This window comes from Salminus brasiliensis, chromosome 2 (genome assembly GCF_030463535.1).
Source record: "Salminus brasiliensis chromosome 2, fSalBra1.hap2, whole genome shotgun sequence".
NCBI lineage: Eukaryota > Metazoa > Chordata > Actinopteri > Characiformes > Bryconidae > Salminus > Salminus brasiliensis.
Genome location: NC_132879.1, coordinates 15,156,132 through 15,180,142, shown reverse-complemented (window position 1 = coordinate 15,180,142; position 24,011 = coordinate 15,156,132). Strand labels below are relative to the sequence as shown.

The 24,011-nt window shown below is 38.3% G+C and overlaps 3 protein-coding genes across 4 annotated transcripts; 1 reads left to right on the top strand and 2 right to left on the bottom strand.

Moving 5' to 3' along the window:
* Window positions 1-705: 705 nt before the first annotated feature.
* LOC140545269 (exosome complex component RRP40-like) lies at window positions 706-7,869 on the bottom strand. Its single transcript, XM_072668277.1, has 5 exons — window positions 7,684-7,869; window positions 6,613-6,921; window positions 5,999-6,148; window positions 4,935-5,086; window positions 706-2,303 (listed from the first exon to the last, which is right to left on the bottom strand). The coding sequence occupies exons 2-5, from the start codon at window positions 6,874-6,876 to the stop codon at window positions 2,096-2,098; spliced, it is 774 nt and encodes a 257-aa protein (XP_072524378.1). The 5' UTR covers window positions 6,877-6,921; window positions 7,684-7,869; the 3' UTR covers window positions 706-2,095.
* On the top strand, window positions 7,781-13,580 carry nudt22 (nudix (nucleoside diphosphate linked moiety X)-type motif 22). 2 transcript variants are annotated; one of them, XM_072668276.1, is made up of 7 exons: window positions 7,781-8,065; window positions 8,155-8,195; window positions 9,637-10,174; window positions 11,212-11,325; window positions 11,499-11,596; window positions 12,872-12,965; window positions 13,121-13,580. In XM_072668276.1, exons 1-7 carry the CDS (start codon window positions 8,027-8,029, stop codon window positions 13,223-13,225), a joined length of 1,029 nt encoding a protein of 342 aa, XP_072524377.1. In that variant the 5' UTR covers window positions 7,781-8,026; the 3' UTR covers window positions 13,226-13,580. The 2 variants fall into 2 exon arrangements, with proteins under 2 accessions (XP_072524377.1, XP_072524376.1); XM_072668275.1 differs by having other exon boundaries at window positions 7,781-8,195; window positions 13,121-13,579.
* LOC140545227 (heterogeneous nuclear ribonucleoprotein U-like protein 2) lies at window positions 13,298-23,637 on the bottom strand. The gene is made up of 14 exons (XM_072668274.1): window positions 22,923-23,637; window positions 22,079-22,178; window positions 21,887-21,972; window positions 21,129-21,268; window positions 20,741-20,843; window positions 20,485-20,597; window positions 19,954-20,217; window positions 19,713-19,835; window positions 19,295-19,402; window positions 16,162-16,330; window positions 14,723-14,917; window positions 14,532-14,599; window positions 13,927-14,016; window positions 13,298-13,797 (listed from the first exon to the last, which is right to left on the bottom strand). Exons 1-14 carry the CDS (start codon window positions 23,569-23,571, stop codon window positions 13,723-13,725), a joined length of 2,283 nt encoding a protein of 760 aa, XP_072524375.1. The 5' UTR covers window positions 23,572-23,637; the 3' UTR covers window positions 13,298-13,722.
* Between the last annotated feature and the right edge of the window lie 374 nt (window positions 23,638-24,011).

Below are 24,011 nucleotides of genomic sequence, written 5' to 3'. Positions count from 1 at the left end.
TCTCATCTTCTCTCGCACACTGTCCTGCCTAATCTAGATTTCATTCTGCATTTGATACGGAATGACAAAGTTGACTTTATTGACTAATTGTATCTTAGTGTTGTTATTATTATAAATATATTTACAGGGACCAATCTCTAGCATGCTGTTCACTTCTGATCCTCTGATTGAGTATTTAGGGTATAGGCCATGTTAGCTTTATGCTTTCCTCTATACTATGAATGCAGTTCATTACTGTAGGACTACAGGTCATGAATGTGAGTGTTTGTAGTCCTTAAGTGTTGTGAATCTTGTCAGTGCAGAGGAAATACTGGCTTTAGGAGGCCTGTGCAGAGTTGTAGCCACATGTGAATGGGATGATACCTGTATGATATCAGTCAGGAGTGTATAGACATACCTCTGGACACTCTGGCATCATACAGTTTAAGTCATGATCTTATGCACCTGGCTTTTAATATTTAAATGTTTTTCTTTCTTTTTATTTTGTTTAAATTGAAAGTGGGTAGCTGGTTTGTTAAGTCTTCATTCTATACCCTTACAAAAACAAACAAACAAAAAATATTTTTCATATTAACTATATTTAATATTATAAATACATATATATTTAGATATTTTTATTTGTAATATTTTTTCCCCCATTGTTCATATTGTTGCTATTATGTTTAAATAGATTTAAATCACAAGGCAGATTTAAATAATCGTCTCTAGGCACCAAACATTATATAGTTTATTCACAGTTTCAGTAATTCAAGACTCATAATATAACATTTACCATTTGTGAAAATAATGCATCACATGATCTGAATATTAAAGGCTTCCTACAAATTATTTTAAACAGCTCGAGTTGCAAACTATTCCCCCTTTATTAGGATCATTTATGTTCATATGTTTTTTTTCTATTATTGAAAACCCTCATTTCAAATTTGAGCAATGGTGTAATACCTTTAAAAGGACAAGTGGTACACAGGCATCCAAAATATACTGACGCACACTTGACATGAGCTCAAATTATAAAAGTCTGAAAGTCTGGAAGCAACCCCAGTTCTGTGCTCTTTGAGGTTAAAGGAACAGTTCGACAAAGAAAGAGATCAAGATCATTTTCAACTTATCGTAGATGCAGTCAATCAGTCACAATATGAATGGTGTCCAAAGTTTGCCTCTTTAGTTGTGTAGAGTGTCGAGTGAAACTCGAGCAAGTAATCACCTACAGTGTTTTCTATAAATAACACGGTCATGGCGAATGCGTGGTGGAGAAGCAGGGGAAAAAGGAGATGTAGCTTTGGCTTCAGCAGACGCACACAAACAGGGACACTCTCCATGCGGGGTAGTAGAGATGGTTTAATGGCTTAACGACACCTTTCGTGTTCACTTTACTGTCTAGACACATGAAATAAGGATAACAGTATAGCGGCTTAACTTCAGTGCACCGTCCTGCACAGGGAGCTACAGCTCAACGGTCAAGAACACAATAACTAGAAACCAGACCAGACATTTGGATGTGGTTTAGAGTTGTGTATTATTGACTGAGGCGTGTGGATATGCATTAATAAGGGGGAAATAAATGGGTAATTACAATGGGTAGATTATACAGTTTATTAGCAATGATAGCCAAGCTGGACACCAAACAGGACTTGGATGATTGACTATCCTGCATTGGGTTTTTAAAAACATTTACATTTGGTGTTCAAATTGTGCACCTTTTGAAAACAGTTTTTCAGGGTTTGTAACAGGAACCAAATGTGATTATGATTAATGTAAATAAAATATGATAAGGTAATCATTAAGACATTAAATAAATGCTATATTTTTTCTATCAAAGTGTGTTTATTTAAATAAAAAAACATTTCCTCAACAATTCAACAGAAAACAGCTGCCCCAGCACAAGCATTACAGAACCGCAGTCCTGTTTTAATGTTACTCTCTCACAAGAGTTTATCCGACATCACAGACCATCCCTGATGACATAAGATCAGACTAAAGTCTCTCAGAAACAGTTTTGTATCTTAAGGAGCTGCACCGTGAACAGTCCTCAAGGACCAACCCTGAGAACACCAACCCTGGAACCACGCAAACAGGCCTTGGTTCTTTAAGTCCACTAGAGGGAACCCTCAGCCACTCTCCTGAACAGCACCTGCCTCTGCTGTGCAGTCATGTTCTCACAGCTCTCCAGCAGATTGGCCACTATCAGTGTCTGCTGAACAGTCTTGGCCTTCACCCAAACCCTGCCATTCATACCCACCACCATCTCAAAGGGGAAAATCTTCTCAAGGTCCTTCACTATGTCACTCTGAGGGGCAAGTAGCCTGTAGGGAAAAGAAGGGTCGATAGAAAGAGTTAGAGGCTCTTTTTATCACAGATGTTTATCACAATGAACACAGATTTGAGCGTCTAGAACAGACAGAACATCCTTATACACATCACTTAGATAAAGGTTTAGCCAGTCCAAGGTTTTCTTGGACTGTTAAATATGTTGTGGTAGTAAACCTGATCGTCAAGCATGGCCCCATTTACAGTGGGGGAAAAAAGTATTTAGTCAGTCACCAATTGTGCAAGTTCTCCCACTTTAAAAAATGAGAGAGGCCTGTAATTGACATCATAGGTAGAGCTCAACTATGAGAGACAAACTGAGAAAAATAAATGTCAGAAAATCACATTGTCTGATTTTTAAAGAATTTATTTGCAAATAATGGTGAAAATAAGTATTTGGTCACCTACAAACAAGCAAGATTTGTCACAGACCTGTAACTTCTTCTTTAAGAGGCTTCTCTGTCCTCCACTCATTACCTGTATTAATGGCACCTGTTTGAACTCGTTAACAGTATAAAAGACACCTGCCCACAACATCAAACAGTCACACTCCAAACTCCACTATGGTGAAGACCAAAGAGCTGTCGAAGGCCACCAGAAACAAAATTGTAGACCTACACCAGGCTGGGAAGACTGAATCTGCAATAGGCAAGCAGCTTGGTGTGAAGAAATCTACTGTGGGAGTAATAATCAGAAAATGGGAGACCTACAAGACCACTGCTAATCTTCATCGATCAGGGGCTTCACGCAAGATCTCAGCCCGTGGGGTCAAAATGATCACAAGAACAGTGAGCAAAAATCCCAGAACCACACAGGGGGACCTAGTGAATGACCTGCAGAAAGCTGGGACCAACGTTACAAAGGCTACTGTCAGTAACACACTACGCCGCCAGGGACTCAGATCTTGCAGTGCCAGACGTGTTCCCCTGTACATATCATGGCGCGTCTGAAGTTTGCTAGAGAGCATTTGGATGTTCCGGAAGAGTATTGGGAGAATGTCTTATGGTCAGATGAAACCAAAGTAGAACTGTTTGGTACAAACACAACTCGTGAACACCATACCAACTGTGAAGCATGGGGGTGGCAACATCATGCTTTGGGGCTGTTTTTTTGCAAAGGGACTAGGACGACTGGTCCGTGTACATGAAAGAATGAATGGGGCCATGTATTGTGAGATTTTGAGTGCAAACCTCCTTTCATCAGCAAGGGCATTGAAGACGAAATGTGGCTGGGTCTTTCAGCATGACAATGATCCCAAGCACACTGCCAGGGCAACAAAGGAGTGGCTTCGTAAGAAGCATTTCAAGGTCCTGGAGTGGCCTAGTCAGTCTCCAGATCTCAACCCCATAGAAAACCTTTGGAGGAAGTTGAAAGTCTGTGTTGCCTCTAGAGGAGATCTGCATGGAGGAATGGGCCAACATACCAGCAACGGTGTGTGCCAACCTTGTGAAGACTTACAGAAAACGTTTGAGCTCTGTCATTGCCAACAAAGGATATATAACTATATATAAAATAAGTATTGAGATGAACTTTTGTTATTGACCAAATACTTATTTACTCATATATCCACCATTATTTGCAAATAAATTCTTTAAAAATCAAACAATGTGATTTTCTGATTTTTTTTCTCATTTTGTCTCTCATAGTTGAGGTCTACCTATGATGTCAATTACAGGCCTCTCTCATCTTTTTAAGTGGGAGAACTTTTGGTGACTGACTAAATACTTTTTCCCCCACTGTATGCTCACTACTAATTAAAGGAGTAAAATAATTAATAAACATCCAAACCTGTAAACACTCAATTCAATTTTAAAAACAGTGTTGTCAATCTCCCATTTTAATACAAGGTTTCATGCGTGTGCAATTATAATAGTTTTCATTTATAGCTTTATTGCTACTACTGATATTATATCAATCATTTTTATGATTTGTCTGTTTAACTGCAAATCGATATATAATACTATGCTTAAACACAATGCTCCAATGAACTCTATTATAAGGCTATTAGACTACATAAAGAATCACCTTGCAGCCAGGCTGTTGGATGTATGATTAATAAGTTGTTTTTTTATTATTAAAAATCAGACCATTGCTTTTTTATTATTAAAAATAAAAAACAGACCATTGCTGCTCTATATTATTTGTCCATATAATGCTATACTACAGTAGTATTTTTTCTGTGTGTTAGATGCAATGCCAACATTAAGAATAAAGGCACCATTGTAAACTGAAGCACCTTTGCTATCTCTTTCTGCCTTTTTCTCATGTCAAAGCACAACACAGTCTCCTCCACTGTGCTCACTGCTTATTTCCAGCAAGGCATTTTCATGCCATTAGAGACTCTTTCAGTCCTTACCCTTCCCCAAGTAGATAAGGTTTTCCATACTCCAGCTTCAGATTTGCCCATACACAACATTGACCATTACAAATGTTAGTGGGTTTTTTCCCCTATGGAATTTCTCCAAAATTCTGCCCTCATTACTGTGCCATCTGTAATAAATATTGATTGTGGCTTTAGGACACGTTATGATTAGAATTTTGAATGTGGTGGGATTTAGACTGTGCATAGCATTGTAAGCATATTCTCAAGGTCAGATGCTCTGAGAGACTGCAGGCGCTCTGCATACCTGCGCACTAATCCCAGAGAAACCTTGAAGAGAAGCCCATCTGCTCCGAATACTCCCATCCCATTGGCCCGTCCACAGCTGTCTATGCACACCAGCTCTGGCTCCATGTCTTTGTTAGCAATAATGAACTGTGAGTAAACCAGATCTCCAACCTATAAGAGCACAAAACACATACAGACCATTTTTAACTAAATAAGTAGCAATAAGTAAAAAGCATGGCTATTTACAAGGGATTCACAGTGATTTGCCAGAACATTAGCACCACCAGCTAATGAACCACAGCAGATCCGGCCATTCAAGGTATGGACTCCACAAGACCTCTGAAGGCATACTGTGGTATTTGGCCCCAATACGTTAGCAGCAGATCCTTTAAGTCCTGTAACTCGTGAGGTGGGGCCTCCATGGATCACACTGCTGAGAATTAGATGCCCATGACCCAGTCTCCGGTCAACTAGTCCTTTCTTGGACCATGTTGGCTAGGTACTGAGCACTGCACACCGGGAACAACCCTCAGGACCTGCCTGAATTTTTGCTGATGCTCTGACCCAGTCGTCTAGCCAACACAATTTAGCCTCTGATTATTATGCTTGCCCAGTTATCCTCCTTTTTCTATGTCATCCTCAAGAACAGACTGTTCACTTGCTACCTAATGCATCACACCTCTTGACGGATGCCACTGTAGATGAAGATAATCAGTGTCAGTGGTGCTTTAGTAGCTAATCAATGTATATCCTTCTACATATTTAGGGATGAACAATGTCATCATACAGAATCATATCATCATCTGCAGACAATTTAGTTTTTTTTTTAAAAAAGGCTCCAGACAGATGTTTACACTTGACCACAATATATAAAGCAGATATTTGATGATGTATTAATTCCATATGAGAAGAATGTCTGGACGATGCTGGGCTACTGCATTTCTTTATTTTACAGCTTTTGTATCCCTACAGAAATAAGTGTCAGATTACTCAGAAATCGAATGATGAGACCATCAAGAGTGTTATGTATGGGCACTGGCAAAAATACCCATATCAGGGCATGCTCATTTAAAGGCACTGTACCTGCACATTGGGTCTGTTTCTCTTGGTGGCTCCTTCAAATGCAAGGTAGGACAAGGATGCCTGCTCGCTGCCTCCAACATCCACTTTAAAGATGTCTCCGGACTTTGCAGTCACTATTCCAATCACGCTCTCCCCTTTGGCTGGAACATACTGGAGAAAAGGTTCAACAAAGAGCTAGAACATCTATACTGTAACTAGTATCAGACTTAGTTAAGGGTTAGTTTAAATTTAGATCTTATTGAATAGCTTTGATGTGGGCAGACTGTCAAAAAAGCATTTCACTGCAAGGTATACTGTGTATTAATATGTATGTGACAAATAAAATTTGATTTGATTTGATTAGTAAGTAGAAAGAACTGTGTACTGTCTATTTGTTAGTGATAGACAATATCTCAGGAAAAAGTTTATTAATGCAAACATTAAATAGATTACTGTTAATTACACTATTGTGACACTATTAAATGCATCTGTGAGTCTGCAGTTAAACTTTCTCCAAAATAATAAATCTAGTTCTTTACCTGTTGAAGCAGCGATGCAAAACTAAACACGTCCATATTTCAGCAGCACATATCTGGGATACACTGCCAGCATTTCTGTGAATGAGGGTCTCTTACCCGTTTCTGCTGTGAATCTATCCAGTAAAGATTGGGGGCTTTATGGCGGAGAATCCCACTTTTGTGCACCAGGATTTCGTCTCCGTTCCTCCGCAGCCCTGGACCGCAGATCACCTTCTCCGCTCTCACCACACTGTCCTCCGCCGCTGACACGTCGAAAGAAAACACATCTCCAGGTAGGATCACCTGGCCTATTTTGTCTTTAAAACAGGAATATATGGTCTCCATGGTCAAACTGCGCTCTCCCACGCTTTCCCTGCCCATGTGAGCGAGCGGCGGGCAATGTGACAACAACACCAGAGACACTTCCTGCAGAGCGGGGAGAAAAGAGGCTCTTCAAAATAAAAGACCCCACTGTAATTACAACAGTGTCCACAAAAAGTGACGTGTTATTAGTGTTAATAATATTAAATAATTATCATTATAATTAGGTTACAAGGCAAAGTTAAAAAAATAAATATGAGTATGTATAATTTACTTATAATTTATTTTAAAAGAATAACAACAATAATAACAATGAGATATGATGAGGTAGGTCTTATCGTCCAACACACACACATACACACATACACACACACATACACACACACACACACACACACAATTTCTTTCTTTCTCTCTCTCTCTCTCTCTCTCTCTCTCTCTCTCTGTACCTTTCGGGGAATTTTGGGTTATTTGTCTAAGCCTAAGCCTTTTTACAAAATATTATTACAAAATTGTTGGTATTAATAGAAGTAACGGGATACATCTTCAGATTTCTCAATATCTATTTTATGTAATTAATTAAAGTTTATGTTAATGACTAAAATACAGTAACAGTCGTTATATTTGTACATTTCAAATCACACTAAATGACAAATAAAATTACCTACTGCTAACAGAAATAAAACTGAAAGTGAAAATTAAATATGCGTTCAAATAAAGCGCTTAAATTAAATAAAAAAATTAAGTAACCTTAAAAAAAACAGTATCAGGTGTAATTTGTCTGAGTTACAGTAATACAGAGTTGTGTGGCCGGGCGCGGACGTGCGGAGCTAGTTCGAGCGGTCCGACGTGTTATTTCTTTCCTACCTGTTTTTCCAGATCTCGCTCACTGATTGGACGATAGTCCGTAGTAGAACCGCGTTTAGCCAATCGCCGTGCAGGAGGCGGGACGTGTCGGAATACGGGTGGGAAAGAATCACGCCACGAAAACTGCTGTTGTTTCTTTAAGTCTCTGCGAACTTAGTCCATCACTCTCGGAGTTGGTTATATGGGGACCAGCAGGGGATTTAACGCCTTAGCTTTGGGCAGCGTGTCGTATTATAACCTGTAAATGGTCATCGAGATCACTAGCGAGCTGGCTAGCTTAACTAGCTAGTGCTAGCCACCACTACCTGGTTTGTTTGGGTTTCTGAGCCAAGTGTGTGGATGGATGTCCCTCCGGCAGAGGTGGAAGGAGAGGCTGAAGGGTGTAAGTCTTTTCAGGAAAAGCCTGAGAAACATTATAAATGTGCTATGGATCCCGAGGTATCTGTGATGCTTCACTGTGCTCCCTCTCAGGGTCTGGAGGAACATCAAATCCGAGTAGAGATATCGACCAGGTAGAGATGCTGTGCTCCTGCTCACTGGATAACCTGTATTTCTCACACCACATGTCTGAGAGGTGAACCCCGATACTGAGACCAGCGGTGGGGGTATACTTTTACTCTGTAATCGGTATCAAGTATTATTATGGTTCATCTATTTAATCCCCCACATACTAGCTAATACCTAATACCTGTACTCAATAGAAAAGCTGCTGGTTAGACTAACACCATTATTAAGATCAGAGAAGGATAGTCACTGTAATCAGTTTAAAGTAGCCATGCTGGCCCATTTGATCCATTTTTGTATTATTGAAATGTTCTTAATTTGAAGTAGTTGATACTTTTACACTAATTTCAGATAAGTACTCAGAGTACTCAAGAACATTTGTGAGTAAAGGAATGGACTGGTTAAGTTAATACCATTATTAAGAGCAGTGGTGAGTAGGAACTATGGTAAAAATACTATATCACAATATATTAAAGATATTTTTCACAGTACCACAGACTAAATACATCAGTAGCAACATATTCCTAAAGACAACTATTCAGATCCTCTCCTCTACTGAATACAGTGATTCATATTCAGCATCAGCTGCCTTTCATCTAATTAAACCAGTCTAATTACACTGTTTGTAATGAAACCTGCAGCTAATCAGTGTTCTTTAATCACCAAAAATATCCTTAATATGATTACAAAAGCATATTCATCACAATACTATAAAATATTGTTATATTGCTCTAGTTGTAACTGTAATTAGGGGAAAAAGTAGTAATTCAGAATTTTCTTATCTTTATTTTTTATTTACTCAAGTATCAAGTACTAAGTATTCAAGCACACTTATACTTGTTCTAAAGAACATGTGTGAGTAAAGGAATGTACTGGTTAGCTGAGTACCATGATTATGACCAGAAGTGGATAGTAATTAGTCAAAGTAGTAATTCTGCTTAATTTTCATCCATTTTATAAAAAATACTCAGTGCATGATACTTGAATTGACATATTAAGTACTCAAATACAAATACACCCAGTAACACTTTTGAGTAAATTATATTTATGTTTTACTCAGACAATTAGTTGGTAATTATTTTTAGGTTTAGCACAGGTTAAAAAAAAAAAAAAAAAAAAAAAAAAATATATATATATATATATATATATATATATATATATATATATATATATATATATATATATAATGTCAAAGCCTTCTTAAAACCTTAGAAAACAGAATCTCTGGCATAAAAATGCATTATTATAGTTTTCTATAAGGAAGCTTTTTGAGACATTAGAGTCATCACTGTGAGACACACCAATTCTGACTTTTATTCAGTCACAATTTCACTGATGTAACATGACTTTAACTTTAGAATAGATTAGGCCATTCTAACCACCTCTGGCTAGCATGTTATTCATCTGAAGATTAAGCATTTCACAACTTTTAATGTATTCATTCTCTAGGTTCAGTCGCAGAAACGCTTCGGAGATTGAGAAGCACATTGAGGCGGTGTGGAACGACAGGGTGACCAAAGAGCCTTGGCTTTTTAATGGGGCCAAGTTCAGACTGCACTCAGCAGAACTGTCCACAGTCATTCCCAGCACATCCACAAACTGTGTGACAGGTGAGGAAGTCCTACAAGCCTTGAACTCTGAAGCAGTAGAGAGTGGACATCAGCTTGCAGACTGCTGTAGAGATATCACAGAGGACTCCCAGAAAGACGCAAATGTGGTTTCCGAGCAGCAGGTGCTTCTCAGCTTGCAGCTGGGGTTGACATGTTATAAAGACTTTCTTGGAACAAACTGGTCACAGGAGGCTGTGAACCTGCAGCGACGCGGAGAAGTGGAGTTTGGAGATCCTCAGGCCTTTCTGGCCCAGCCTCTTGGAGTTGGCGCTGTCATGGTCACCTCAGATGGACAGGTGGTCATGCTCAGAAGGAGTCAGAAGGTCGCAGAGGCAGCAGGTCTTGTGGACATACCTGGTGGTCACCCTGAGCCTAAGGTGAGCTTCTTTTTTTGGAAGGTCCTGATCAACTTGCCACACACCACTTAGGCATCAGATTGATATTCAGTAATTAAAGAATATCACAATATTTATCACAATTTTTTCAAGGACACATTGGAATGTCATCAGTACTTTTTTTTTTTTTTAGAGAAGAGCAGAGCAGCTCTGGTTTCACAAACTCCCAGTGTATTTTCACCTTCCAATCCCATCATGTATTTTGTGTTTTTAAGTTTGAGCACCATCATACTCCATGAGCTATATATATATATATATATATATATATATATATATATATATATATATATATATATATATATATATATATATGTATATATATATTTTTTTTTTTTTTTTTTTTTTTTTTTTTTTTTTTTTTTTTTTCTTTATATATACAGTATATGAATATTACACCATGTTAATAAGGGCAGAAACCACAGGCACACTGCAGAACACTGTATTTATTGTGTTTTATATGATACACTTTTTAGTTTTTCTATGTCTTTAAAATGTAATAACTATGATATATTACATTATCAAATGATTAAGGATCATTATTACAATATTAAATATATATTGTCACATGGTTATTCAAGAATTGCTGATGTATGATTTGATCACATGTAAAGCCCAATGCCAGCTTAATGTACTGTGTTCACATGGTACTTAAATGTCAGCCTTAAATGTCAGTCAAACCCATTTCCAAGGCCTTGGAACTGGTTAGTTGGCTCAGGAATGTTAAAGCAAAGGAAACATTGTCAAAACATAAAAAGCAGGATACTCCAGAACCAGGGAAGCACTGTGATATGTAGTAGATAATGAAGAATAGAAACGTACCTGTTTAGCAAAGAAACCGATGTAAACAGATGTAACAGAGTGGAAAACACTTTCTCTCAGGTAATGTGAGACATTGGTAGATCATTATAGGAAACCTCTAACTAAAGTTATTGACATATAATTTAATACATTACAATTATTTTATTGGTTTATTTCTATTGCCTTCATTTCCTATTTATTTTTTTTTAATCTGTTTTCAGGCTGTGTGTCAGGGGGTGAGTGAGGAAGCTATCAGCGTGGACCTTATGCGGGGCTGTGAGAGAGCCGTGGTTGCAGAGATATTCTCCTCAGTGTGTGCAGAAATCAGAGACGAGGTGTGTGCTTCAAACAACAGAATGGTGAATTACCTTTGGAGAATAAGGTATTCCCTGCATCAGGAATCAAATCACTGGGATACTGATAAAAGCCATGTGGGCTTTATTTCACTGATCAGAGCCATCAAGAAGTAAATGCTATGTGAAACGTTGGTGTTGTGTATTTCATGCAGGTGAATGTTCCACTCAGTTTCCTCAGCCCACCTGTTCTGATGGGAATAGCACTAAACCATACCAGTGCAGGACGACCCAGTGCAGAGTTTTACATAAGGTACATCCAATATACAGCTGGTGAAATAAGTATTAAACACATCACCAAATATATTTCTGAATGAAAATATATTTACTTCACCAATTTCTCATCCATAAATAATTAGATTTTGTGTGATATTGAAAAATGATACAGGGGGGAAAAAGCAGTAAACACGCTTATGAAAATGTATGTAATACTTCGTACAAAAGCCTTTGTTGGTGAAGACAGCTTCAAGAGTCCTCCTGTATGGAATAACTAGTCGTATGCATTACTCAGGTGTGGTTTTCTGGGCTCTTTCTGTGAACTCTGAAAATCTATGGAAGGAACTAAAGCTCAATTGGATTCAGCTTTATTTTCTGTCTCTGAAACCAATTAAGAGTTTCCTTGTCTTTGTGTTTGGGATCATTGGCTTGGTGAAATGTCCTCCCTTGTTTATCTTCATCAACCTAGTAGCCACCTGTTGGTATAGTGCACTGTTGGTATAGTGTTTTTGGGGCGATATGCAGTGCCTTTTTGACCTCCAAACATGGTGTCTATTATGGCATCCAAAGAGTTACATTTTGGTCTCATCTGACCAGGCTTGTCTAAATGTTGTTATGCAATCTTTAAACGCGCTTCTACAGGCTTATTCTTCAGCAATGGAGTATTGCGTGGTGAGCATGTATACAGGTCATGGCGGTTGAGTTCATTACTTACTGTTTTCTTTAAACAGTTGTACGTGCCGATTCCAGTTCTTTCTGTAGCTCTCCACAGGTGATCCTTGGCTCTTCGACACCTCTTCTGATCATTCTATTTATTCCTCTGTCTGAAATCTTGAAGGGAGTACCTGGTTGTGGCTGGTTTATGATGGAATTATGTTCTTTCCACTTCCGGATTATGGCCCCACAGTGCTTCCTGGGACCCTCAGTAGTTTTGAGTAGTTTTGTAACCAGTGCTATCAGTATGTTATGCACCAATAAGGTTGTGAAGGTCTTGAGCGAGCTCACTGGTTTTACCCATCATGAGATGTTTCTTGTGTGGCACCTCGGTAATAAGACACCTTTTTATAGGCCATCAGTTGAAGCAGTGGCAGTCAAAGAAATCAGCTGGTGTCATGACTTGTCACTTTTCTTTCTTCGTGTGTTCAATATTTCTTTTTACCTGTGTCACTTCTCATTATTACACACAACTTAATTTATGGGCAGCTATTGCTGACATATGGTGAGAATTTAATTTTTTATTTTATTTGTGAACTGCTTGCTCTAAATACCGGGCCCTCACTTCAGCACAGAACACTTTCCTTTTTGTGACCAGGTGTTCTTTGACTATGGAGGAGGTGAAGGACTTTTACTGGCGTGGAGGTCCAGAAGCTCATGAATCTACAGATATAGTGTTTCTGAATAGAGCGGTAAGGGGATTCTCAGTAGCTGTATAAAATGCTAAACAGTATCCAGTAATTAATCTGGCACATTACCAAATCATTTTTCCAAATGTGAATAATTAAAACTTCACAAAGTGGTAATTCATTAAATCACTGAGTGACAAATCATTGTTAATTTATAGGAGATGCTGCAGTTGGACGAAAGTGCCTCCCTGTGGTCAGAACTGTGCCCTTCAGCCAAAGGAGCAGTGCAGCTGTATCAATTAGTGAGGCCTGATGCAGTTTAATACACAAGAAAAATGCAACACAAAGCAGTAAGAGAAGCAAAGAAAACTATTATTATTTTTTTTTACCAACAGCATAAAAAATATTTTATGAAAAACAAAAAAATAAAAAACCCTTGAAGTTTAACTCTTTAATAGTTTTATACTTTCCAATTCATATCTGAAATTTTTATTGTATTTTTCTTTCCTAATAAGTATTATTTCAACTGTAATATAATGGAAATCTGAATGTCCCATTCACATGAGTGAGCCTGTTAAAATCTTTATTAAAATGAATGCTTCAAAAACTACAGTTTTCTCTGTGCAAATGTATTTTAACACTTATGAAAATTCCACTTTTGGGAGGGGGGATTCCACACTGGATGCTTCCTTTAAAATTCTATTTTTGTACCATTACAAATGATTGCATAGAACCAATAATATACTTATAGCTTAGAACTAGTACACGCTATAAAAACAGAATTAGTAATAAATACATTTATACAGGTCTCTCAACTTGTTTACCAAAAACCTTGATTGCCAAAATAATAATCTTGGTTACTATAGTAACCCTGACTTTGGTCAAAAGTGTTCCACTGAAAAAGAAGGAAATGAGAACAAAGTTAAAAGTCTGAATTGGAAACAAATATCTGATCTAACACTGTTCCATAAATTGCAATTTTTTTAAAAAACATATCTCAAATTTTATACAGTGTGTCTCTCACCTGTCCAGTGCATGGCTGGTAGTAGTCCCTATATCGCTGCGGATCACTGTTGCAGCCATAAGGCTGTGCAAAGGTAGAAGGGTGCCAACCCTGTGCATATTAAGAAACAAAAAATTAAGTTTTAGCAGTGATATTAAGTCCAAGTGATCTATAATGTGAATAATGGCACATTATGTATACAGTACAGTACGAGTTTAAGCACCTATCACATTATTTAAAGCCATTTGTTTCTACCATAAGTGTTTATAAGAAAGTAGTGGAGATCATGTGAGCTAGACTAAAGAACAAAGCTTGGCTCCAGATTCTCATGGATGCCCTGTTAATTTATTCCAACATAAGCTCACCTGATTTGACATTATTAAGCACTGCTTTACTAAACTAGAAGTAGGATGAGAACTATAGATAATACTAGACTCTCATGAGGAGAGCTTTTGATTTGTTTTAATGAACACAGTGATGTAAAACCACTACTTTTAGTATGAATGTTATTTGTTTGCATTTTACTGATCAAAAACACTTAGTGCCCAGATAAAGAGCTTTTTCGTTCTAAGTTTCACAGGTGTCTAAAACTTTTGCAGAGTTTTGTTTGCATTGAATAAACTTACGTATTGTTTCTGGTGTCCCCACCGTGGCTGGGAGTAGGGATGGTGACTGTATGAGCCTTGGCTCCATCCTGGAAAAACATTCATACAATCTGTTGTAATTTTCACAACAAAGCAACAAACTAGGTCTGCACCATCATCAGCATGATGACAAGGATAATCATCTCTTCCCCACACGGTCCCAATTCTCTCACCATATGCTCTTCTGCGTGGATTCATGTGAAGTTTCGTGTGTCTGTTTTGATGCTTCTTGCGCTTAGGGGGTGCAGGTAGGAGACGTTTGGCCTCCTCTTTGTAAGTTGTTAAGAGTTTATACACCTCCTCCTGGCAGAGCTCCACAAACAGCAGCTCCTCCAGAAGCTTCCCCTGCTCCGGGAGTGTGAAACTCACTGTGATCGCCGTAAACAGAAGAGAACGAAAGAAAATGTGCTATGAGAAAACAAACTGATAAAATAAATTTAATATTTCATTAAAACGGCAGGTCATGGCCATGCTGGCCTCCGAACCCTGCAATATGTCACATCATAAAGTCACACATCAAGAGTTCATTTTAATTCACTTTCATACCACTGCAGTAAACACAAATGATGCTTTAAGCTCCTCTTCAGGGACAGCTGTACCCGTGCGTTTATCATCAAGCTGAATTGTAAGAGGCATGTGAACCAAGGCTGTAGAGTAATATTACAGGGTTTTACACAAATCTGACTTTGGTATTTTGAGGTGAATTTGTGACAATGTTGCTTTGAATAAAGCTTCCAGCTGTTTTAATAAGCCACACGTGAGTTGTAACTTTAAATGCTGCAGTTTGATCTTTAAGCCAGTGGTTCTCGGTTCCAGTTCTCAAGATCCCATGAAGTGATTTTAGTTAAAGAGTGTAAGCAGCAGGAGTAGTAGAACATTAACTCATTCTTATCTAACTACAACGTTTATTATAATGAGGAAAAATTCCACAGAACTTAGGATTGGCCAAAAATGCTGAACCTTTGGAAAGTCAAATGGGTTGTTGGTTATTACGCTACATAATACATAGACTTTTTACTTGAAACAACAGATTCAGGAAGTGAAATAAGGACAGGGAGAGTAGAGAGTCATATTTTTCAGCTCGAAAAACAGACCGCTCATGGTTGGTGAAAGATGGGTAAATGGATCTAAAGAAATGGTTTAGAAAGTTTTACAGTGTAGATTTCACTGCATTTAATTTTGTGGTCATTCCTAATTTGAGTACAAACTGAGTACCTTTTACATTCATCTCTCAGGGAATAAAAAAAAATGAAAGAGGAAACACTGTATTAACATTATTATTATTATTGTTGTTTTTTTACATTGTGATCACAAAATTTAATGATTAATGTTTTAATATGATAAAGAGAAAAACATTACAGATATGGACATTAAAAAGAAAGTCCTTATTCATTCCATTTTTTTGAATTACTAAATTGTATTGAGTTTTTACTTTTATTTTTGGAATTATTAATAATTATTACCAAAATGTTATCATCAATGTGTTCAAACAGGATGCTCAAGCAGTTGTTCCTAAGGATTTGTTCTTAAGGAATTGAAAAATATTCAAAAATAGTTCAGTGTCACGAGTCTCCTAGGTCCAGGATAATGAACCACAGCTTTAAAGAATTACCTTTGCTCTTTAGCAGGGACATTTCAGGCACCTCCACACCCTCCTCTTGCTGTTGCCTTTGGAGACGCCTCTTCCACTCTGCATCTGACGGGACAACCACTACAGCCCTCCTTTGGTAACCACGGAAACAGAGCATCTTATGCTTCCGAGCAGATGGGTAAATGTTTGCCTGGGTAATGGAAGAGGGCAAAAATGTGCTGTTACATTCATGTTGTTCTAAGACAGAACAGGACCAGCATCAGCTGCAGCAGTTACAATTTGAGGCAACAAGTGCCTTAGAAAAAGAATGTAAAATAAAAATGAAAAACTATTTTTACTATTAAGCACACAATCAGCTACAACTGGCTCTATACATTCTCTTGCCAGACCAATAATAAACCACTCTACAGATTTGTGCCTACTTTTAATTTATACCATGGTTAAGCCGAGGAACTGTCGCCTCGGGGATGAGGGGTCTATGCAGTTCAGATGCACATAAATCATAAACCATGTCAGCTCTGCAGCAGTGTAACACTAGGAGAGAAAATTGACCCGTATCAGAACCACCCCAGATATAACAGGGCTGGATGTAAGGCAATACAAAGTCGCTGTAAGACAGGCTGATGAAAGCAAGACGGAGACATGCTCTATAAAAGGTATAGACATAATCTGTGCTTAAGAGCTTATGTCAGTTTTGTCTTATCTACAACATGCATTGAAGGCTTGGGGCTGCAGAACAGGCTACTGTCATGAACCTAAATATAACATGTGATTACACTGTCAAACTGGAATATATATATATATATATATATATATATATATATATATATATATATATATATATATATTGCATGAAATCCTGCTTTAGCTTTGAAATCATCACAGACACAAATTTCTGTTCCACCAAAGAGACCACACACTTGTTTAGAGCCAAAGAGGTTCATAAGTCTAAGGCATGTTTTACTGGCTGTCCAGCCCTGCTTCCAAAGTTTAGAACATAAAGTAACATCTAAAACGCATAGCTCCATTACTAAAATCGGATTACTGTACATACCACTGCTACATCTGAAACATTATGGTGCCTTGGAAAAGGTGTTCAGGCCCACCATGTCAAGTTCTGTTACTGTGAATAGTTGCAGAAGATAAACTGATCTCAAAACAGTCTAAATGTATGATGAAACATTTTATTTAACATTTTAAGTAGGAAAAAGAAAGAAGCACAAGCTTGCAAACATTTGGGCTCCCCAAGAAATTTGAGCTCTCATAATCTATATATAGCTTTCAGGCCTTAAGTAGACTTTTGCCCACAATGAGCAAACACATGTTTGGAGGAAAAAGGGTGCAGACATTGATGAAAAGAACACCTCTCCAACGGTTAAGCACAGGGCTAAGGCGAACAGGTTTTCATGGATTGTGTTGCAGCCAGTGGCACAGGGAACATTTTACTGGTAGAGGGAAGAACAGATTCAATAAAACACCAGCAAATTCTGGAAGTAACCATCATACCTTCTGTATGAAACCTGAAGATAAAAAGAGGATGCCTTCTACAGCACACACACCTCATAACCCACAAGGGACTCTACATTCAAAGGCATAAACGAATGGCCCTCACAGTCCTGACAGTCATCTGACCACAGCAGGACAGCCCAACAAGCTCAGAACTAGAAGCTGTCTGCAGTGAAAATCCCCCTTTTAGCTGCTACACAAAGCATTTTTGAGCGATGATATTTGCCAAAGGGGTATGTTACGTATTGATCATTGATTGTTGAAGATTATAGAATCTGTAGTATTTGCTTTTACTGCAAAACAAAACTGTATCAGGCTGTCTTCTTTTAACTTGGGTAAGGCTCATGAGTGGGTGTAAACTGCTATAGGCTGAACAGGTGGGTATATGTAATGCAATGACCGTAAAAAAACATGGACACCATGGTTCCTTTCCCTTCCGTTCTATAGAAATTAAGCCAAAACTGTTCACCATGTTGGCAAATTTGCAACCAGAGGTGGGTCCAGGCACAGGTGCTTATTAGAACAAGCATGTCTCAGAGCACCTTCATTATGCTTACCATGCAAAAACAGCGGATTTCCCCCCTGGGTACACAGTTCATCTTCTAAGTATAATGTTTGCAGTTCATGTAAGCTACACTACAACTCAACAGTAGGTTTTTACATTTGAACAATATTTACATACCACTATCTGTTTACATAAATACATCTACTTTCTTTAAATTTAGCAAGAAAGTTGGATTTTTCCTTTACAAACAATGTGAAGAGTCCCTAAATACATTTATATCCAGCCTAAAAACTGTTATCAATCTAATATCTTAATCGAAGTAATTAGTCCAACTGAAGCCATTCCTAATACAATTTCTATTTGAATGAACGAGGTGGGCAATCCTTTACATAATCTGTTAGATAGAAGAATAATAGCTATGTAAATACCTGTATCCTATTACATTCCCAATCAGTAAGTTTAAGTATCTTCTGCGCATGACAACGCTGAACATGGTGTAAGAGCCTGGCTTGTACAAGGCAACAGCAATTCCCATTATCACTGGACTAGGGGCTCTTGCAGTACGTTCTGTGGTGGTGAGATAATCTGCCATCAAGTTGCATAAAATCATAAGGGACTGTCGTGTCATACTGAAATTTTGCTTCCAAATCTGTAAATTCATTCAAAACGACTGTTTCTTACTAGTCTTTACTATGCACTTTCATCCAGAGGTTTTGTGTTATCTGCAGTGGGACTAGTGTCAATCTTATGTGCCTCGGAATGTTGCTCATGCCCCTTCTTTAATAACTAAATGTAACGTTTTCCAGAGTCCGCCATCATTTTAACTATATAAAAATAATAATAAAAATCTATCAACTAAAAACTAAATAACATACTGCTGCTCCTCTTACTCTGACTGGATTCATTGTCATGGTAACATATATACTAAACAATATTCTGAACATGCATTAAAGTACATTGCACTTGAAGCATGCATGTAAACAGAGATTTACATCAGATTGTCAAGAAGTGTGTCCGTATAAACACAGTCTATAAACGGAATGAATTCAACTGAATTGGAGAAAATCTTTGCATGTAAACATAGCCAATGTAACATTTACTATAGTGGCCCAAAACTACACCAATACCATTATTATTTATTACCTGGTCCAGGATAAAGTTCCTTCGCTTGTTTGCTGCTATTCTGATTAGGTGTGTGAGGCACTGTGTAGCCTGCTGCAGCAGTAACTCTTTGTGTTCTGGGCCTGGCAGCTGCAGGAGAAAGGACAAGAACACCACAGCGTCAGAAGAAGTAACATTACATGTCTTACTTTTTGGATGTACTGGTTTTGTAGGGATGTCTTGACACAATACACATTTCTATAAACTTCACAAGATTGTGTTTCCAGTATGTGAACTGCAAGGCACAACAATATCCAAATGATAATTATGGAAGTAAACATTTAATCATTTTGTCTTCTTATTTTCTATATTATTATTATTATTATTATTAATAATAATGATAATAATAATAATAATTTTAAATCAGGTCATAATGTGTATTGTACTGTACTGTTCTCACCCTCATGCACTGAAGGATGATGTTTGTGCTTAGCACATTGTAATGTTTCTCTGGGTTCTTGGCAGTGTAGTTCTTAACCCATTGGCTTTTTCCTGAGCCTGGCATGCCAACCATCATAAGAACCTACGTGGGAGAAGAGGAGCATAAAGACGTACCAGTGTTATTGGTATCGTAACCATAAGCCCTAAAGAAAAATCAGCCTAGAGTGCATAATTTGAAATAATTAACAGAAAGTTATTACCTCACAGTCCTTCCTATGTGAAGGGGGCAGGGGGCCTCGTGTCCGCTGAGCAGATGGTATGACATGTAAAGGGGAGTAACCTAGAGGCCCAGGATACCACACTGCTCCCTGTTCCAGGTTCAGGGACACAGAGCAGTTTTTACACAGAACGTGGGGGTAGAGGGCTCGGCCTGCAAGAGTAGAGGAACTAATACAAAAAGCCACTCCTAGCGACCGTCCGTTTTTGTAAAACAGGAGCTCTGCCTCTCCACCTTCACTGATGAACTAGGGAAAGAATAAAATGGCTTAAATCACCATCAATAATTAAATACTAAATAAATAAATAAATTACACAACTATAACATGATTTTAGATCTGCATTCATTTACAGGTGATTATCTGACTTTAACACAAATTACAAATTCCAAGTTAAGAACATGTGTTCAGATTTTATTTGTGAGGTAAAAGATTTACAGCCATTAATTTGAATAATTTATTGATTAGCCCTCTGCCACCATTGGTTTATTTAGTAGGCAAATAACTGGACCATACCGCATAGCAGCCAATGACATCTCCTTCTGAGAAGGGCTCTCCGAATTCCTTTGCTTTTCCTTCAGTCACTGCTTTGCCTACTCCATCCAACCCAAATGATAGCTCCTCTTCTCCTGAGACAAGCCATACAATGTAGAACAACAAGGATATTAATAACCAGAAAATAATTTTAAGCATCAATTGGTAAATACATTTCAACTCGATACTTTAGCTACAACAATAGCACTATTGAGATGACAGGCTCTTCATTTTTCACCTAGCTGAAGGCTTGTGCTGTCCACGGACCAGCCCACTCTGAGGACATGTGGCTCAGGGTCAAAGGTCATGTCCACCTTAGCTGCTGACAATTTCTTCACAAACTACAGAGGAAAGAAAACACAGCAATAGCAAACGTCGTCGTAGGTATAGCTATTTTTTATGAATGATTGAGAACACTGTCCCTAGAGCTCTACCTATTAAGCAAAGCATGTGGTCTAAGTAACATAAAGAATTACAAGTAATGTATAAGTAATTAAAAAAACTTTTACTTCCAGGGTCAAAACTTTTATTTTCTGCTTGACAAGACAAATAAGTGAAAGAATAGATGGAATAGAGTCAACAGATGAACGACAATCTAGGTGAGGCCCTAGAGCCCAAATTCTTACCTTGACTTCAAACCCAACTTTTCCTTGAGTAAACCCATGGGTTAACCTACACCCTGACTGCAGCAGAGGGAACTTCTCCCAGAGTAAGGGCTGACCACTGCACCCATCCACACCCAATTTGAAATGCAGGTCGCTATTGTCTGCAAGACACAAAGGCCAACCAGGCCGTTACTGAGGACTTACCTTCACACAAAGTAAAAAAGATGGCTTACATGAATATATGCCAAATACAGTGTGTGTGTGTGTGTGTGTGAGTGTGTGTGTGTGTGTGTGTGTGTGTGGATATGTAAAGTAACATTCCCCTAGTAGAGCAACAAATTCATCAATCTATCAGTTAATCTATGATCTATATCTGGTTACCAGTCATCTTAAAACAGAAGATTAGAGCAATGCAGAGTAAAATTCAAAAATCTAATGTAACCATTTTATTTTAATATGCCAACAATCCAAAATTTATCTCAAACGTTCCAGACAGGCCCATACCAGCTTTATCTCAAGCTTACCATATGGGCCTTTCCCAAAAACAAATGAAGATAGTGTCCTGGTTTGAATAATTTGAATTTCTTATATGTAGAGGGGTGCAAGACTGCGTTCACAGGTCTGTCACGTATGCCATTACTTATTAACTAAACCAACAGGAGTTTCAGATCAATGTACATTTGCATCTGTAGATCCTAGAATATGACCTGTGGCGTGTTGAACTGTGGGAAACTTCACTGTTTGTTAAAAAAATACATATCAAAATTTCTTAAACTTACAGGGATCCAGTCTAACCACATCATCATCATCATCATCAACCTCCATCTCATCCTCACTCTCTGGACCAGGTTCTGGAGTTTTGGCTCTGTTCGGTAATAAAAATATAAAGTATCAACCGAGATTCAGGGGTGGTATGAACATGAAGCATTACAGATAACCTCTTAATTACACAAAATCTTCTTCAATGTTACCTGTTATACTGAATCTCCTCTTTAAACTCGTAATAATTTCGGCCCTTTTCTTCATACGGCCTCTGGACGCTCCTGCCTTCAGTTTCCGGTGCTTCTGATGCTGCAGAATGAAAGAGTGGCATGTCAAAAAAATGCACCAATGCATCATGTGTGCATTTGCACTAGTAATGATTAATGTATCTTGGCTTTTAAGATACATTAGCTTGGCTCTCATTAGTGCATGGTGTCATTAGCATGGTGGGCTTGCCTGGCTGAGAAACTGGACACTGGTTTGCCACAGGGAAGGTATATTATATTTATATATATATATATATATATATATATATATATATATATATATATATACCTACACTATACTACACTAAAATCTTTGTGTCTTTATTTTCTATATTCCACTACTGTAATACGTTTATTCAGAGTATCTAAGAATCAAGTATCTTCTGAACAGTTTCTAAACACTGTTATCCACAGTGACTCTCTGTTATCCAAAGTGCTTTATTGTCCACAAAAAATAATAAATAAATAACTAAATACATCTCTAGCAAGTGAGACAAGGTGTGAGACTGGTCTTCATTTAAACACTTCACAAAGAGATGGGTCTTTAGTCTGCGTCTGAAGACACTCATCTGTCCCAGTGGATGTTTATTCCAGTTCTTGGGCTCAAGGACTGTTGAGTCATAGACACTTAATATAAATAATTAATAAAAAGTAATAAAATACTTAATATATTTTATTTAATTACTGTATTGTAATTACTTTAATTACTGTATTTACCCATTCATACATACCCATTCCCATGTTTGCGCAGCCCCTGTACCCACCTTCACTTCTTAAAATGACTTACACTGATTGTCCTCATTAGGATGAGACTGGCCGGAAGGCTGTGACATGGGTTTTCTGGACGTTGGTGGAGAACAAGTGGACACAGTTTCACGACCAGCATGGCCTTCATCAGCAGAGCTGGGATGAGCTTTTGAGAGCTGAGAGGCCTCCTGACCTTTAGGCTGGATTTCAGGATTGGCATCACTGACAGGCTGAGAGTTTGTTGTAACTTGCTCCTTCAAAGGATCCTCAGACTCCGGCTGCTTGACCTCCTCCTCCTCCTCCGGTCCTTCATCAGAGCAAGAGCAGGGTGGATGGGAGGCGTCGGGGTGGTTTTCTGTCTGTGTGCTGTGGTCGACGTGGTAAGCTTGCGACGCCTGTTCCCCTTCCTCGGGCCGTGGGACATGCTCCTCCAGGAGCACTTCACAGCTGCCTTCTGCCTGTACCGCCTTGAGCTCAGCGGATGCTGGACTGCTCCGACACGCTTCTTTAGGAGCACTGTGCTCGTCTGATGAGGATTTTTCTCCAGTGTTTGTATCTTCTACTGCTTCTATTGCAGAGATCAGGCGAGCCACCAGCTCGGCCTTCAGACCCTTTGAGTCGAGCCCTCGTTCTCGTAACTTGGCCCTCAGCTCGACTACTTTGAGTTTTTTAACGTCTTCCAGCGACATTGTTGGTTACGGTAGTGAAATACAGGTTGGCATTAAAAAATGAATAACTTATACACTGAACTTGCTTAAACTTACTCACAACAACAACAGAAAGCCTCTCTCCATGTTGTCGAAGGCGGCTGGAGAAAAATTCAAGCGAGCGTTTAGACTCCCTATTGGTCATTCAGCCAACAAGCCCCCGCCTTCCTGATGTATCATTGGTCAAAAAGCCAACGTGCCCCACCTACTCATTCTTTATTGGTCAAACCGCCAGCAACTCCCGCCTTCTTAATTTCTTATTGGTTAACCAAACAACAGCCCCCGCATATAGAATAATTATTACTGCAACAATTTTAATTTAGTGAATATATATACATTTAATATTATTATATTATATTATACGAATTAAACATGAACTAATTAGTAATTAACGAATTCAACCAAACAAACAACACATTTAA